Raw genomic sequence first — 17717 nt, forward strand, 5'->3', positions numbered from 1 at the left:
GATAACGTAGTGCAACAGTCCTGCATGAGCTGAATCTTTATCTAAATTAAGAAATGGACGTTTAAAGTAAAAAGATAGATTATAGCCTGCACACTACAATATTTAAGATGTTTATATTTGTCTTCTAAAACATTGCAGTTTATCAGACTCTTTATGACACCTGTTAAAACCACACGATCCAATGATACATATTCAGGGCAGTACAGTGTTGCATCACGTGGCTCTATGGATCGGATCGGATCCATTCTATAATCTGATGATTGGTGATGTACGGGATATAATATCTTCATCGCTTTTCAAAAGAAGAATCTTATTCTGCGAAGTTATTATCCATCTATTATCTCGTGTGGAGTCCAGGGTTACAGGGGACAAAGACCTGTTGGGGGGGTTGGATAGACCGGAGTCTATTAACCGGCACGTGTTGGACGAACGGCGGGGACAAAGGTCTCCAGTCCCTCATGGAGAACTCCAGTGGTTATTGAAAAAAAAAAAAAAAAAAAAAAAAAACTGCCACCAATCAACAGGACTCGCTGGGAAAGTGATGCGCATCGCTATTGGGCGCAGGCAGGGCTGGACTCCAGCACCGCCGCCTGTTACTCGAACGCAGGGAGCGCATGTGGCCAGTCGCTCCTCGTTGCGCGCTGGGTATGGATCAGGACGCAGCGCGCCTCTTTGCTGTCTGCCGCGGACGGGCTGCACTCTGCGGCGCATAAACAGGAGCCCAAATGAACCACCGCCCTCCCGGCTCCCCCGGCGTGCAATGGCTTAACCGGAGAGACATGAGTGTCCGGACGGAGGACAGCATCACCTTGTGCCAAAGGGCTCTCCAGATCGTTACGGAACTTTGTCTCACGGGGCACGTAGACCGGGAGAAATGTTCGGATATATTCCCCCTGGAGAGCAACATACCAGGTAAAGGACACGCAGGTAAATGCTATAAAGTCATTATTCTCCTTCAATTGATCACTTTCGTGTGTTCCCTTCAAAAGAAAGAAATTAAGAGAAACTAAACCGTAACTCTCCGTTGTTCAAACTTTAGTGCAGCACTTTGTAAACTGTGCGTGTTGTTATATATGCCGACCTGTTACGCATGTTGCTGCAGCTCAGCGCAGACTGGAGAAACAGCAACAGGTGGAAAACAGACTGCGACCTCCATCTGGTATCCTGCAGGCTTTCCCTCTCCCCCTCTCTCCTTCTAGTGTCCACTTTGCATTCTGGGGAATTTACTCAGTGTCAGTCTGATTGAAATCATGTATTCAGGAGGAGACATCAATGTCAGTGTTCAAATATGAACAAGAGAGGGAAATGTCAGGAGCAAAAGGAGCTCCCACTTCGGTCACCGAGCATGTGATGGTCCTGATGCTGCGGCTCCTCCACGGAGCTTTAATGTCACTTTATATTGTCCTGCTTTATCAAACAGGTGCATATGCTGCCCCCTCTTTCTTACAGCCGGCTCTCTCCTTTTTTCCTCTCTTTCTCCCTTGCTTGTTTGTCCATCATGATTTGTCTCCCCTCGCTTGCTTCTCCATCCCTTTTTATGTGTCCCTGTCTTCCTCTATGGGTCTCCATGGTTACGTGTAGACATCTCTATTAGTCTCCTTGCTGTGGTCGTGGGTTTCTGTGGCCTCGCCCTGTTGGTAGTCTCTCTCTTTGTCTTTTGGAAGCTGTGCTGGCCCATTTGGAGGAGCAAGGCTCTGTCAGGCCATGCCGAAAATGGCCTCCATGTGGGTTTCCCCGAGGCGCCTCCGCCCAACTCCCCGCCGGTCACCGAGTGCAAAGCGCCGGAGTTGGAGAAGAAGTACCCGCTGGAAGTGAAGGCGAACGGGCGGAGCACCGTCAAGCTCCTGGAGGCGGCCATGAAGATCAGCCAGACGTCTCCGGACATCCCCGCCGAGGTGCAAACAGCCCTGAGGGAGAAGCTCAGCCAGCAGGCTAAGATCCAGAGGCAGACCACCGAGCCGACCTCCTCCTCCAGGTACACGAACCCACTGCACTCACACAACCCTGTATGCACCTGCACTGAGGACATAATCATGACAAGCTATTTACACACACGGATCCGGGGCTTACAATTTCGGGACAATGGCAGCATTTCTGAACCCCCCCAAGCCAGGCTGCAGTAACACACAAATCAGGTGCAAAAACATGTCCTGACAGTCCGTGACAGCGTGGCAAAGCTCTTTGAGGTGGTCTGGCACGTGTCATGTAGCACAGCGGCAGCTATCTGGTGACCTTGAAACGCTGGCACATGTTGAATCGTGCGTCTCTTCCACTTTTTCACCAGAAAGGGGAAAAGAAATATAAAATCTCCTCCTGTAGGTTCATCAGCCCGGACTTGTGGTGAATCTCCTCGCTCGGGTTCAAACCATATAATCTCTTTTCACGTGTGAGTCAGGCTGATGTGGTAACGGCGGGAAGCAACCACAGTCATTAAACAAGCAGCTCTCGCTGCTTTTTGTTTTCCAGCACTGTGTTTAAACTAGAACGTCCATAATTAGCAGTGCTGTGGGGTGGGAGCTGTCACGGTGGAGGGTCGCTTTCTGGTGAGACGCACCAGGCAGCTGTGCTCAGTTTCTCAGAGGGAGCCATCATTAACAATTGCGTAGGTTCGGCTCATTAATTCAATTATATATTGTCGGTAATTCCTGATGATCAATGATTGTTTCATTTTTGAATGACAAAATGACAAAAACACATACAATATGATATTAACTCCAACCCAAATAATGTTTTAGGGCAGTCGTAGCTCAAATGTGTAGCATTTGAGGAGCTCTATGCTTTCATTAGAGTATAATTAATCTGAAACTAAGAATCATATTTTGGTTAGCTTGAGCCCTTCATATGGGAGATGGTCTTCCTCACAGTCTGCCATGTTGCATCACCATTTCTATAGTTGCCCCGAACGGACAACACACACAACTCTGGCTCTAGTGAGAGCCTTTCATGTTTTTATGTGCAGGCCAGTGTAGAGACGCTTGTGAGATGGTGGTAAGGTGAGTTTAAAACCGTGTTGGCACCTACACCACCACCCCGAAAGTAGTGTTTTTATTGTAATGGAGAATGGCGTTACCACGGTTTTGCAGCCGTCGTTACCACAGTTAACCGACGGGCATTTGGTTGGCTGCAAAGTCCTACACACTGCCCCTTTAAGAGGAATGCCCCTAAAGCCCCACTGAGCTAAAACCACAAACAGATGATACGTCAAGTTCTGATATTTACAACCATAACCATAATAGTCTCGATGATGTTTTCTCCTTTTATTTGCAAGTACTGACAGGATGAAAGAAACGATTTACCAACCGGCCAATTAAGCCAGGGCTGCAATTACCGATTATTTTCATCACGACAGAATACTGTGAGACAAGGAAAAGCAGCAAATCCTCATATTTGAGTAGCTGGAAAGTAATTGCCGCTTGATTTTAATTATGACTGATTATGAAAATGGTTTTAACACTTTTTCATCAATCAATGTTTCAGTGATTAATGTCGGACTGCCTGCCTTGAAAGTAATGGAGATCTTCTGGTGCAAGAATAACTCCAAGAATTAATGCAAATCTAATTATCTATGATCCATACATTTAAAAAATGAATTCCAAGAATTCATTTTTTAAATGCAAAAAAAGATGTGTGTCCAACTTTCTGGATTTCAGGAATGAGGAGAAGTCACTGAACTTAATTTACCTCCATTTTCTTTGTTCATGATTTCATTATATGAAACTTAAAACAGAAAGCAATTCAATTTCTCTTAGAAAACATGCCTTTTGATGTTATACTTGAGTGCGTGGTATGCCATTTTCATTTGTGCTTATATCATTTGTGCCATGGCTGTCAGATCACTGTGATTGTCAAACTGTCAGAAAGGAGGAGGGCCAGTTGCTAGGTGACAAGATAGGCGAGTTGTCAACTCCACAGAAATTAGCAGCAGGTGATATGTCTGAGATGTTTTTGTCAGCGGTGACATTAATAAAGATTTGCTCGTTTGAGTTCAGTGAGGAAGACCCAGGACGTTGAATTGACTTGGAGGTCACCGTGTCCTTCGGCTGTCTACAATCAAGGCTGTGAGGGCTTGATTGTAGGCAAATTTTACCAGACATGATGCGTTTATCTAGGAGGGGCCGGGTCATTGTGAGCATTTTGTTCTTCAAGCATATTTAAAGATATGCTTGGCACCACAATTACCTGTAAGTGTGGACTTGTGTCAGCTGGTTGTTCAGTGAACATTCATGCATCTCAGCTCCACTTTTGTCTCTTTTTTCCTGAAGACCGAAGCTTTTCTACCAGACGGCGATCTGTTGATGCATGTTCCATGGGCGCCACATTATTATGCACGACGCTTCTCGGCTGTAGTCTCTTTCCCGTCAAACCATTAGCGCTCATCATAACAGAGCCACTCGGGCATAACACTGACACCTGAGACATTTACCAGATGCCCTTTACCCTTTCCAACAGGCACAATTCATTCCGGCGCCACCTGCCTCGTCAGATGAATGTCACCAGCATCGACTTCAACATGGACACGGTGCCCCTCCGCCAGTCCTCTACGGTGAGCATCGGGAGAATAAAACCCGAGCTCTACAAGCAGAAGTCGGTGGACTCGGAGGACGGGAGCAAGGAGCCGGTGGAGACCTGCGGAAAGCTCAGCTTCTCGCTGCGCTACGACCACGAGGAGCAAGCTCTGGTGGTGAGAATCCTCAAGGCCCTGGAGCTGCCCGCCAAAGACTTCACGGGGACCTCCGACCCGTACGTGAAGATCTACCTGCTGCCGGAGAGGAAGAAGAAGTTCCAGACGCGCGTCCACCGCAAGAACCTGAACCCCATGTTTGACGAGACCTTCCGCTTCCCGGTGGTGTACGACGAGATCTGCAACCGCAAGCTGCACTTCAGCGTCTACGACTTCGACCGCTTCACCAGCCACGACATGATCGGCGAGGTGGTGGTGGACAACCTCTTTGAACTGTCCGATCTGTCCAGGGAGGCCGTGGTGTGGAAGGACATTCACGCAGCGACGACAGTGAGTTGGCGTTCGCACTAAAACACGCTGCCAAAGCCTCACATATGTGCACACTGTTGCTGCGTGAGACTTCTGTGCCGTCGCTGAGTCAGCGGGGCACTTTTTAAAAACGGTCTAAACATGTATTATAAATAGAACAAGTATTGCACTGAATCACTTTTAATAGCCCAAATTCATCAAGGATGCTCCGAGAGCGTGGCAGGTGGAACGCTCTGCATTATTCAGATGCTTTGGGAAATGCGTTTCAAAAGCCAAACACCCACACACATTTTCCAGAAACTGCTGGGTATTCCACAGATATAAATAAAGAGTAAACAATCCGATTACGAGATATACGAGCCGCAGCAATCTGCTCTGGAGCTTAAGAAATTACACAAAGAGGATGTGACATACTGTCGGTAATACATCCTCAAAACACCCGTTATTAAGTCCAGAAAGCATTTCACTCCTACATGAACACTTATCACCGTTTACTCTAGAGCCTCTGCTTTATTCATGAACGGATTCATTGTGATGAACACTGAGCCATTGTTCTTCACAATTAGTCCGGCAAAAAATACTGACAAGGATTAGTAGTTAATATACAAAAGAGGAAATAAGATGGAAAAACTAAATGTTAATACTTAAACTGCATGCAAAAAAAATGTCAAAACTGAACCCTTTTAGTACATTTAAATGCCATATTACATTTTTTCACCACCATCCCGGAAAAACACTTTCAACCATTGTAAAATAAAAAAAAAGTAAACAATTCCAAATGTTATCTTACCTTGCGATTGTCATCTATAATCATTCAAATTATCAGGAAATTAATCATGGCATTTTAAATGTATTATTTGTCTTGATTTAAAAAAGTCATCAGTTGTCTAAATTAAGTTTTTCCAAAATCAAAATTTTACAGGATTACATTTGAACACATCATGACATTATAATTTACCTTCACCTAATAATGTTTGTGAAAAGAGTCTGACCACATGTGACATTACTCGATAACGTAGCTCGTTCATTTCCTAGTTTCCTGGCTACCGTTCAGGACTGGAAAGACGTTATGATGTAAGGTGAGGTCTTTACTCAGTACATACCAGACCTGCTGTTACGTGATTTGTGCTATATTACTGAAAATATTGACATGAATAAGAAAGGTGAACTTTTAAAAAATAGCCTAAAGAGTAAAACTAAAGATATTTCCATTCTTAATGCTGAAGCAGAGTAAAATATGTACGTTATTTTACTTAAATTGGCCAACAGACATACCTTGGGCTGAGATTAACCTGCAACCATCCTGTATCAACAAGGTCCTCTTCAGCTACTCTGTGGATTTATATCCACATTAAGTGGTTGGATGTGGGATTCAGTGTGTCGGTGTGTAAGAGAGCTTTGTGGGCGGATGTGAGTAATTCCACTTCTGGTTTGTCATACAGTTGATTGATAATTAAAAGGCACCATTTATAATTTCCCAGGTTACTATAGTTACAGAGTATATTAATATGAATATTGAGTTACAAACCAGAAAAAGTAGTCCCTGAAATTAAATTCGACCAACACAGCTCTTCTTTCAAATCTATTTGAAGGTTTCTCAAACAAAATCCAATGGCGAGGTATAAAGTCATGTGTTCTTTATGGAGTTGCTACCTTCGGGTTTTCAAGTCACTGCCACGGTCCATATTATTGTCTCTATTGAACGCCACAGTGTGTATTCAATTCATGAAAGCTATTTTTTTTTTTTTTTTTTTGCTGCACCGTCGTATAATTTCTGGTTGTAAAAACCAAGATGGCGATTCAGACTCGTTAAACGAATGGCTGACATCACCTCCACGCTTATTCAAAGTCTAGTTTTCAGGTATTTGATCCTAAATGTTGACCTGATGATGGTACTAGATAAAGTCTAGTAGCGTTTCTGTAAAATGTGAATACAACATCTTCTTACTGTACTCTGCGTTGGCATTGTGATTCACAGACTGTGGTTTAAATGGTTCGTGTCTCTGTTTGTCCTCCAGGAGAGTGTTGACCTGGGAGAGATCATGTACTCGCTGTGCTACCTCCCCACAGCGGGGAGAATGACCCTAACCGTCATCAAATGCAGAAACCTCAAAGCCATGGACATCACAGGCTCTTCAGGTAACATGACATCAAATAAGATGTGGCTCACATCAGAAGCACTGAAGCGGAAATGTGACGGCAGGTGGCCACTTAGGTTTGAAACGGGGGACGAGACGCAGCGAGGCCGGCGAGGACAAATTAGTGAAAGTATTATAATCTGTCAGAAAATGTGTCTTAGCTGTGAAAAGGGAAATGGTTTGTGCATTTAATGGGGGTGAAAAGACAGGTGCACATGACATTCAGCATAATTCCCCTTCACGTTCATGCTTTTAGTTGTGGCCGATCCGTGTGTGACTGTAAACGTGTCTCCTAGACCCGTACGTGAAGGTTTACCTCATATGTGATGGACGGAGGTTGAAGAAGCGAAAAACGACCACCAAGAAAAGCACGCTCAACCCAGTGTACAACGAGGCCATCATCTTCGACATCCCCCCGGAGAACGTGGAGCAAGTCAGCCTGTCCATCATGGTGATGGATTATGATCGGTGAGTCAAGCAGCCGCCCATCGGCCCACAGTTCTCACATGAAGGATTTAGACTCTAAAACACGAGCATCCATCGTTTCAATTATTTAGCTGCTCTTGGAAGACCTGCCCTTCATCAACTTCTTTTTGACACATTTATTTAATCTCACTTGCGTGTCCCTTCCAGGACTACCAGAAGCTTTACAATGTGCATCCAGACGTGTGTTAATGTGTGTGTTTTACTACTCACAGCGTCGGACACAACGAGGTGATCGGCGTGTGTCGCACCGGGCCGGACGCCGAGGGGCTTGGGCGGGATCACTGGAACGAAATGCTGGCGTATCCACGGAAACCCATCACACACTGGCACGCTCTGGGAGAGGTACAGACACTTCACTTTTGTCAGTTTCAAAGACTTCACAGAGCTTTCTAGACGCTCCTGAAGGTGACATTCAACAAACCAGGTGCTTTGCAGCGCAACGATGAAGGGAGATTGTCATATTCTGTCCAGTTGAGCCTTTTCTTCATTTCTTTGATGGACAATAATTATTCAGCCTCGTCATCATGACTTTATTTATTTAAAAAGCCAAATCCATCAGTGAACCTCTATTTGTTTTGAATATAGCAAAACAGAAAAATTAAGGTGAAAATTAAATAGTTAAAATACCATTCACTGTTACATTTTGATCATTATTTTTGTCCCGTCTACACCTAAAAATCTGGGATTCTTCTGTGAAAGAAATCACAAAAAGTAATGAATTACGAGCTTATGAATAAGCAGGCCTAACAACCTAAATATATACAACATTAAATATATAAAACAAAAAGAATAAATTACATTTAAAAAGTGCTTCATACAAACAAATTCATTTAATTATCGTCTGGAAAACATTGATGGTCTCTCATGGTAATTACAAGAAGCAATTATTTTAAATTCTACACTTGAGGTTCTTCTTAATTAAATACAATATTAATGTAATCAGATTAATATTGTAACCGTCTCTATAACATCTTCCAATATCAGAGAGAACCTGGTAAGTCTGGTGGACGATGTTTTGATAGTTTTGTGAGTTTGAAGGTGATAAATTTCACTTGTCAACCAATGACTTTGGACTTTATTGTCCCCCAAGGAGGAAATTTGTTCTCACAGTACTGCACCATCTGATACATGTATTGACAAACAATAGAAAAACTACACACACATAGCATGAACGAGCAACACAACACGGATAGACGGTATAGGACGACTGTGTTCAATAAGGCCTGTTGCTATGGGCCCCCGAACCCCAGCATGAGCCGGTGACTGAGAGGGTGTGTGATGTTCTATTGAGGTTGTCATGCATGCAGCGGCTAGGTTGGGTGTGGGGAGACCAATTATCCTGGCGGTGGTCTATTCTTTATTTTTTTCCCCATTGTGAAAAATGATGGAATCTGTTGTGATTGAGTAATATTAGTAACAGCTTATCAGCCACTGTGTTCGAAAAACTGAGCTTTTTTTACACATGCAATTTTAATGGATTATAGGAGCTTGTGGAATTCCCACTGTGGCTCAGAGGGAGAGCCGCAGTCGCAATCAGAAGATCGGAGGGTTGGTCCAGGCCGCATGCCAACAACTCATGCCGTACACAGTAAAAATTAATATCAGCATATGCACGCACACAGAATGAGAAATTGTCAACACTGTGAATGATGTAAACGACATCAGGAACGGTGATGTAAAAAAATAAAATAAAATTGCCACACTTTGTCCAACAAAGAAAAGGACACATAATACAAAGCAGCAATAGCTTCAAAATGTTTCACCAAATCCTGTGGCTGACACAAATCCTCCATCTGGGTCAATGTGACCTGACCCAGCTGGGTCCTTGCAACTTTGTTTTGCCTGTGATCACAGTTCCCCCTGCAGACTAAAGAAACCTAGTGCCTAGTTTCCACAAATCAGCCTCTTTAATGTGTTGTGTGACATTTTATCTTGCAGTGGCCGGGAAGAGGAGCAAGCTTTGAGAGTCATGGGTCGTGTCCTTCGCCCAAACCTCCGCAGACGCCGTGCTGATCGCAGGTAGAGGGAACACACCGACCCTGAAAGCAACCAGGCGTTCGCTAAGAGCCGCTGATAAGTTGCGTTGCCCATGAGTCTCTTGTGAGCATGTTTTCCGACCAGTTTCTTATGTTTATGAGGACACGGTTGTATTCAAATTGTTGTAATTCATTTGAACTCGGGTCCTTAAAAAATGCTCTACAGAGCTGGCTATTCACAGCGCTCACTGTCCTTCGATTTGTTTTTTTTTTTAATACCCATGCTTTACATCAACACAGACCACATGAATGACAGGCCACACTGCAACAAGTCCCCCGTGACTCACATGCAGGTGTATCAACCGTTTGTAAGAGAAACGTTTTATTTCTTCGAGCTCTGTAGTGAAGTAGCGTTTTTTCTTTGAAAAGGCGCGAAGTCAGAAGGGCTGCGCTGCTCAATGCCATGAAATCATTTACTTGTTGAAAAACGCTCAGTGAATCCAGCGAGTATTGATCCAGGTTCTGGCTGTAGAATGCAGGTAACTGAGCATCTACAAGGGCTGGGTAAATCTAACTTAAAATTCATCAGTCACAACTGTCACGCTGGTGTTAACCCAGCCATTAGCCAGCCACTGTTACCTGCAGATATTAGAAAAGGTGACAGGACTCTCACATCTAGAGGAAGTGTAGCAGATACATGTAGCAAACTCCAGAGCCCCTCTGGGGTCGCATGTTAGGATATGAGGTGTGAATCAGCATGAACCAGTGGTGTAGTGGAGGGTATACCCACCTCTTTTTCTGGCAGTTTACAGTTTACCCACCGATCAGCCAGAAAGCCATTGGAATATATAGGAGAGTATACCCACATCCTCCTCTGTAACCTACCCATCAACTAGCACTACACCACTGGTGTGAACAGGTTTAAAATCCATGTCCTCGATCCGATCAGAGAACAACTGTTAAGCACATTTGAGGTGCTCGTTGTTCGGAGCTAACCACAGCCGAAGAGAAACGTCCTACAATTAGTGAGAGTAAGAACCTTCATATGGCAGGTATGGTAAGTCCAGCAGCAGGCTAACGTTAGCTGCTAGGTGCTGTTTATGGTTACCTACCATGTGACCCCAGAGGGGCTCCGTAGAAATCATAAGTACAGAGAGAAGAACACATCAAAGTGTGGTTGAAATCACTGAAACCTAGCGAGAACAATTTCATATTTATTTTTCTACACGCGCAAAAGCGGCATATCGATTCAATTAAATCAAAGCAAAACTGTTCATTTTGGGTTCTTACAGCTGTAGTATCTTGGAGTTCATAACATGTACAAAGCGGCAATAGTGGTCGAGTCACGCAAGGTAAAAATGTGCTTGGTGTTTGGTGTGAACTCACCTTTACCCGAATGAAAACATACAAGACCAAAATATAAGGAATGGATTAAACAGTGTTTATCTGATCTCACGTTTGCGTGCCTGATTCACTAGCTTAACTACAGTAGAAACCTAACTTCAGTCAGATCACACATTGATTAGTTTGATGGATTACTTTCTCTAATAAAGTACAGACAATAAAGCATAGATCCAACCTCTTTCTTGTTAAGCCGAGGTATAAAACTCAGCAGCTAAACAGGGTTACACTAGAATGAAATAGAATGATCTTACATCTTTCCTGATCAGACTTATAGCACTAGAACTAACTAGCTTTTGTAAATGTAGTACGACTGATAGATCTACCACCAGTTGGCCAAATACCAAAAACATAGAGTAACACGGATGGGCTGTGTTCGAAATGACATACTAACTAATATCCATACTAAATATGAGGTAAAGTTGGGTATGTTTTGTGGCTCTTCAGACTTTCCAATGGCCAACTACGATGCAGACGGTTTGAATAGTCTAATCTAATATCTACAAAAGGTTTTGCTTATGTTTACTTATGAATGAACAGTGGTGCTAGTAATGGAATAAATTATTAAATTTAGAAGGTAGTATGCAGTACCTTAGTATGCACTTTGTTAGTATGCAGCAGTATGCAGTATGTCCGTATGCAGTATGTTAGTATGCATTCTGTTAGTATGCAGTACGTTAGTATTTTGATTTCGAACACAGTTCCTTCCTCACCGGTTCAAAATTCAGGGAATTCTAATCCATCAAACATTTGCAAATGTTGTACATGTTGTTTTACATGAAGCCATATGAAATTAAGTTCAATGCATCGTACGTGTGTAAAAAAGAAGAAGAAGAAATCCACATAGCAAATAGAAAAAGGCTATGAACTGTTATCTTACTTGCACATTGCCCCCTGTGCTGCCCTTAATATTAAAACAAATATATTTTTACTTGTAGCATGCCTCTCACCACTTTGAAAAAACACCTACTTGGGGAAAAGTGTAAGAAATCACTACGTTGATGAGTATTTAAATTTCAAACTATGTACATAGTATACCCGTCAATGGCACCGTTTGTATTCCAAAGTGAACTTTAAGAAGTTGTCGTGAACTTATGGAGATAGAGACATCACAATGTATTTCTATTGTTTGGTGATAAATTGAATAGCTCAGACTTGTAATGGAGTAACATTTATACACGTTCTGTAATAGCTGTGAACTATTAGTCAACCTGGAGGCCCAGTGAAGCCAACTCTACCTTATTCCATGTTTAGGAGTTTAGAGCTTTGGTCTGTAATTGTTTGCATATCGGTTGAAAATATATTGAGCAAGAACAACTGCTGTCATGATGTGTACAGTTTGTGATAACTTTTGTAACACTTTAAAGTAAATACTTGGAATATGATTATTGTATCCGTTTCATATGTATTTTAACTAAATAAATAAAAAAAAGAAGAGTCACAGCATGTCTCTCTCTTAGTCTGGGAAGGCAGAATGAATTTATATTTGAAACAGCACCAAACATGTTCAAGGGGTTTTATGTCCAAATTCCAGTTTACGTGGATATCTATTAGACTAATAATTACATTTGTGCATCGTGTCATTTTTTACAAGATGAAATTAGTCGTTTTTGTTAACCTTCACATATTACATGGACCTCAAGCTCAACACATTCAGCATTTTTTTTTTTAAATTGGATGAAAAATCACAAAGCTCTGCAACTCTCCTCTAAGAGCAAGCAAAAAAAAAAAACAGAACAGAAAATTCTAAAGAAAAATACCAGAAAAATAGGTTTGTGGTAATCCTTGAAATTGGCCACACATACAGATGGCTGCATTGTTCCTGCATTGGTTGTTTGTGCTAAAACTAAACTCTTCACACCTCCCTCCTTAATTCTGGGCAGAAGTCACGGGCTTTCAGTGCATGGAAGCGTAGCAGCCGCCCTCTGGTTCCCCCACAACTAAACATGAAAAACTCACCGCCGTAGTTTGCACCGTTAGCTGCAAACCACCGGCTCAGGCGTCGCCATATGGAAATGCTCAAAATCTCACGTTGTGCACATCAGTTCTGTCACACAATGCTAGGTTTTTCTGCAAGTCTTGTCTGATGCAGCCTCTCGTATGTAACTTCTCGACATGCTGTCGATACACCACTTTCAAAAGTGTTGACTGCATTCAAAACGGCACAATGACTCAACGAGACCAGGGTGACTTCGACCTCTTCAGAGCGCCGAGCAGCATGAAATGAAATAGAAGAGAGAGAACATTTTTGTTAGCTTGTCAGAGCGGCATTTCATTTTATAGTGGTTGCACATAGTTGTATTTACAGTGGGGTGGATAAAACTTGTTTATTTGAAGTAGGCTTTTCTCCAAAACATCTGTTATTTGTCCGTGGTCAGGCAGCACCATGGTGCCTCCACCAACCACTGCTACCACTTAAGCCAACGCATTGGAATAAATGTTACATAAGCACTCCATCAAGCGACACAAGGCCCGGTTTGTGAAATGCTTTTAAGAAACTCGCCAGGTAGAAGGTTCCCTCTTTCTCATCTTGCATCCGTTTGATGGTGAAACATGAAAAGGCATTTTGATCTCTAGTGCAGCGTGACACAACTTCCTTTTGACATGCATAAACAGAAACAGACAAAAGGGGGGATGTTGCATTAGTTCCCCTGGCAATGAAAGCTGCCCACTCTCAACCCGTAGTTAGAGTGCAGTCGCATCTTTAGCTGGCAAAGGGCTAATAGCTCCACGTGCTGATGCATGTAATTAAAGCTTTGTCATTTCCTGACCGCCTGTTTGAGCTGCTTTGTGGAAACTCAGATTGGACTTGTGGATCGATGATGCATCTGCAGGATTCGGGACAATTTGTCACGATTGTCCATCCTGGTCTCATATTATCAACACAGAAAAGCTTTCAAATTCTACTGGTTTGTTTTTAATAAAAGCACCTTTAATTAGCTCATCAAAGAGCCTCAGAGGACCTTTTCATTTCACCGAAAATATTCATTAAGATTTGCTCTTAAATATTAATACCAAGGTGCGTTATTATGAGCATGTCCGTCTGGTAGCATTTCACAGGGAACGATATTGGTATGCGTAGACAGGTCTGCTTTATTATAACTCAATATTTCATGCCGCATTGGATACAGAGGGTCAAAGTTCAAGCCATTAATGCCGAGCTAGCGGGGGCTAGTTCTATTCTAAGAACAATTAAAGTTAAGGGGGTAAATGGACAGACAGTTATGTAATGCCACCACTCATTATAGCCGGTCGCTTTTATGGCCTTGAATGTCTCCATTAGAAAAAAAAAAATAAAGAAATCATGGCTCATGTTCATGCTTAGAGCGCATCTGGTAGAAGCAGCATTACATCATTCAAAATACAAAATTCATGGTGTAAAATATTTCCAGAAAATATTAGAAATGATTATACAGATGGAAAGCATAAATACAAAGTGAGGTTATTTTACATTAAATCACTGAGAGAGACGTAATGCTCATCAGAAGTCCAGATATCCAGCTCGGGGAAATCAAACACTGAACTTATTTGATCTCGTTAGGTGTTTAAGGATGTTTATCTCCGGCTTATTTTAATCAACTAGCTTGAAGCATTCAGGGTGGGGTGGCTGTGTGTCTGGTTGGATATTTGTCTTTGCTCTAAAAGTCAAATTAGCTCATTAATTTGCAGAATAAAACAACCAGTGATCATCCTGTTTTAAAAGGTGTGAGTATAACCTGTTGAAGCATTAAACAAAGAACAAAACTGCAAGCTGCTAACTATCAACTGGAACAAGCCATCAGCATGACGAGCAGAGGAGATGACAGGCTGCGACGCTCGCTTTATGAATTAGACAGAGGTGACACAGAGGTATCGATGTTATACTATAAATAGAGGTTTTCCCCCCCGTGGGGAAGAACACAGGAGTCCTCTGTCATTACTCTTCGTCCTTCAATTGATTTGTCCCGACAGAAACGTCAAACTCATGAATAACCATGAATCATATTAAGACCAGCAGTGGAACTTTTGACCCTGAAAGTGTGAATGTTATAATTATGGCATTCAGAAAGCACCTGAAGCAAGAAGTGTTATGTTTCTATATTTCTATATTATTATCCTCAAATATAGAAACTGTCCAGGCTAATGTTACAGTGCTATAGGTTGAGCTATTGGTTCAAATAATTCTTTGTTTCTGAGAAATCATGTGTTGTTTTACCACCACTCAATTCATCCGACGTATCAAAAATGTTGGGACTTTGAAATCCACCGACTCGTCCTGCTCTGTGTGAAAAGTGTCTTGAGATAACTTTTGTTGTGATAAATAAAATTGAATTGAAAAAAAAGGTATTATTATTATTTAATTCTGTTGACATAAAAGTGGTGTTCACTTTAAAAAGGTTTGTTTATTTTCTGCAATAATCCAAATTTCAAAGGCACAACCATTGGCTTGTTGTAGAGGGAACCAGCACGATGCTCACTTCTGGGGTTGGACTACAAAAATACATCATCGCTGCAGGCTTCTATCATAGTTCCCTTTAACAGTGGGATCTTTACTTCCTGCCCACCATGGAGCAGACTTTTAAGCTCAGTGATTGGATTAAAAAAAAAGACACACCTAGCCTTAGACCCTGGAGGTCCCTCATCAGCGGCTTACACTCCAGGAGGGGCTTCAGGCACAGTTCAGTCAGGTAACACTGAATGTTTCTTGGGCAAAATGCATCTTGGGATTTGTATCTCGCTTTATGTTTGCAGGTTTGTACCTCAAATGATTACCAAAGAATCACATGTTTTCGGGAGCGGCTTTCATTTTTTGTACCGATGATTCAACCGGGGAGAGTTTCATGTCCATCTAACGTGGTCTTTGGAGAAAATAAACAACGTTTCCTCACGGAGAGAGAAGTCTGTGGCCATTTTCAATCCTGCTTAATCCCACAAACCATGTCATTCTTAACGGACACCACAGGAAGTCAACAAATAAAATATACCTCTTCAGAAGACATTTCTTCACAGATGAGCACAGAATTCACTTTATATCCGAGGAAACGCTCACACGCATACATCCACTTTAGAGGGAAATTCATTCCAGCATCCTAAGACTTCTTAAGGATCCTGCGAGACCCCCCCGCTGCTCTGTTTGCCTCCGATCCCCTCTGAATCAGACTTGTATTAAGCCTGGTTCTTAGAGACATCACGAGACGGGAAACAAGAGGCTTCACTGTGACTCCAACAGGTGTGAGAGTCGCCACAGTGGCGGGAAGACGGGGTAATAACCGGTGTGTGTGGCTCCTTTGGGCCGCTCTGCTGATTTACATGGTGAGCAGAGGTGGAGGCATAAATCAGCCGACAGACACAGGACGCCGTGGAGGACGTGAGCCCGAATCTAAATGCAGCCGTTTATCATGGCGCCGCAGGTACGGCTCATCCAGCAGCACGGCGATTCATAACCGGAGACATGCAGGAAACATGAAAGCAGACGCAGATGCAAGATTTCTTAGACATATCATAATGCATGTTTGACAAACAGAATATATTGCCTCCAGGCGTGCTGTTGTGCATCTTTAATCACTGGCACGCTCATAATCCACAAGCATCTTGCAAAGACACAGTAGACACATTCCTTCAGTCACAAAGCCTCACAGCTCTCTGTGGTGCACAGACAACTGTTATCAATAGAGCCCTGCTGCACACAGACTTAAGACAGATTACCATATTGAATCATCACTCATGATTCACTGATCAATTGGCTGCCGTTTGAAACCAGTTCAGGTTTCTTTGTTCGTCACACTAAGACACTAAAACAAAAGCACACAATCGATCACAACTGCAAGTCCAAAATAAGTTGTGAAGGGAGAACCTTATAACATTTGGAGGAACTAACTAACTTACTTAAGCAGACGTTCATTATTAGTCGTGAACACAAGGGTCTAGGTTTGCACATGGACAGCAGGGACGTGACCCTATGGCAATATTCAGAGGTGGGAAGTAACAAAGTACAAACACTTCGTTACTGTAAATGAGAAGAGTTTTCAGGTATCTGTACTTTCCGCTCCTTACAGTTTCAAAACAGGGCTGTTACTTTAGTTTTAATGCATTTGAGGGGAATTCGATTTATTATTTTCTTATTAATGTCACACGAAATTGAGTTAGCCTTGCAAAAAAGATCAGTAAAATGAACTTATAAAATGAACAATAATGTGTTCTTATGCATTGCATATTGTATAGCAGAACAGTAACATTTGCCAACATCTTTGTAAAACAGTATTTTTAGCTCTACCTGTTCATAAACCATCGGCACTGCTGGTATCATACTTATGCAAATAATCTAAGTATCACTTTGTATTATTGATTAGTAGTCTTTGTAACAGATCTTCTCTCTCTTAGGGTGTCACAGATACTAATCCATACTAAAATTGAAGTATTGAATCATGTTAGATGGTCATTTGTAACAGTAGTGATATGAATTTGTCATAAAACAACAAAGTAAAGTGATCCGAGTAGAGCCGGCATCTTCAGATTAAGTCGCCTGATAGATGAGGGTCCGGTAACGTATCACAGTAATTTAAGCTCCTCTGCTACCGTTAGCATCTCTCCTATCTACACCAGAGTGGTGGTCCAACGCCGAGGTTATGTACTCAGGAACCCACTCTCAAAGGGCTGCGCTGAGGCGCTGGGAGGATGCATGGCGACATCAAATCTTTATATGACTACAGGGATCGGGGCTGGAAATGGTGCAGGACGCTGAGGAGG

The 17717-nt window shown here is 42.5% G+C and overlaps 1 protein-coding gene across 2 annotated transcripts; it reads left to right on the forward strand.

Moving 5' to 3' along the window:
- The first annotated feature begins 529 nt into the window (after nt 1-529).
- syt10 (synaptotagmin X) lies at nt 530-9842 on the forward strand. Of its 2 annotated transcripts, none has more exons than XM_084038448.1 (7): nt 530-912; nt 1582-1975; nt 4450-5011; nt 7009-7129; nt 7425-7596; nt 7827-7956; nt 9553-9842. In XM_084038448.1, the coding sequence occupies exons 1-7, from the start codon at nt 726-728 to the stop codon at nt 9625-9627; spliced, it is 1641 nt and encodes a 546-aa protein (XP_083894574.1). In that variant the 5' UTR covers nt 530-725; the 3' UTR covers nt 9628-9842. The 2 variants fall into 2 exon arrangements, with proteins under 2 accessions (XP_083894574.1, XP_083894573.1); XM_084038447.1 differs by having other exon boundaries at nt 531-927; nt 9553-9841.
- The last annotated feature ends 7875 nt before the right edge of the window (nt 9843-17717 follow it).

The sequence above is a fragment of the Eutrigla gurnardus genome (genome assembly GCF_963514095.1).
Source record: "Eutrigla gurnardus genome assembly, chromosome: 21".
Classification (NCBI taxonomy): domain Eukaryota; kingdom Metazoa; phylum Chordata; class Actinopteri; order Perciformes; family Triglidae; genus Eutrigla; species Eutrigla gurnardus.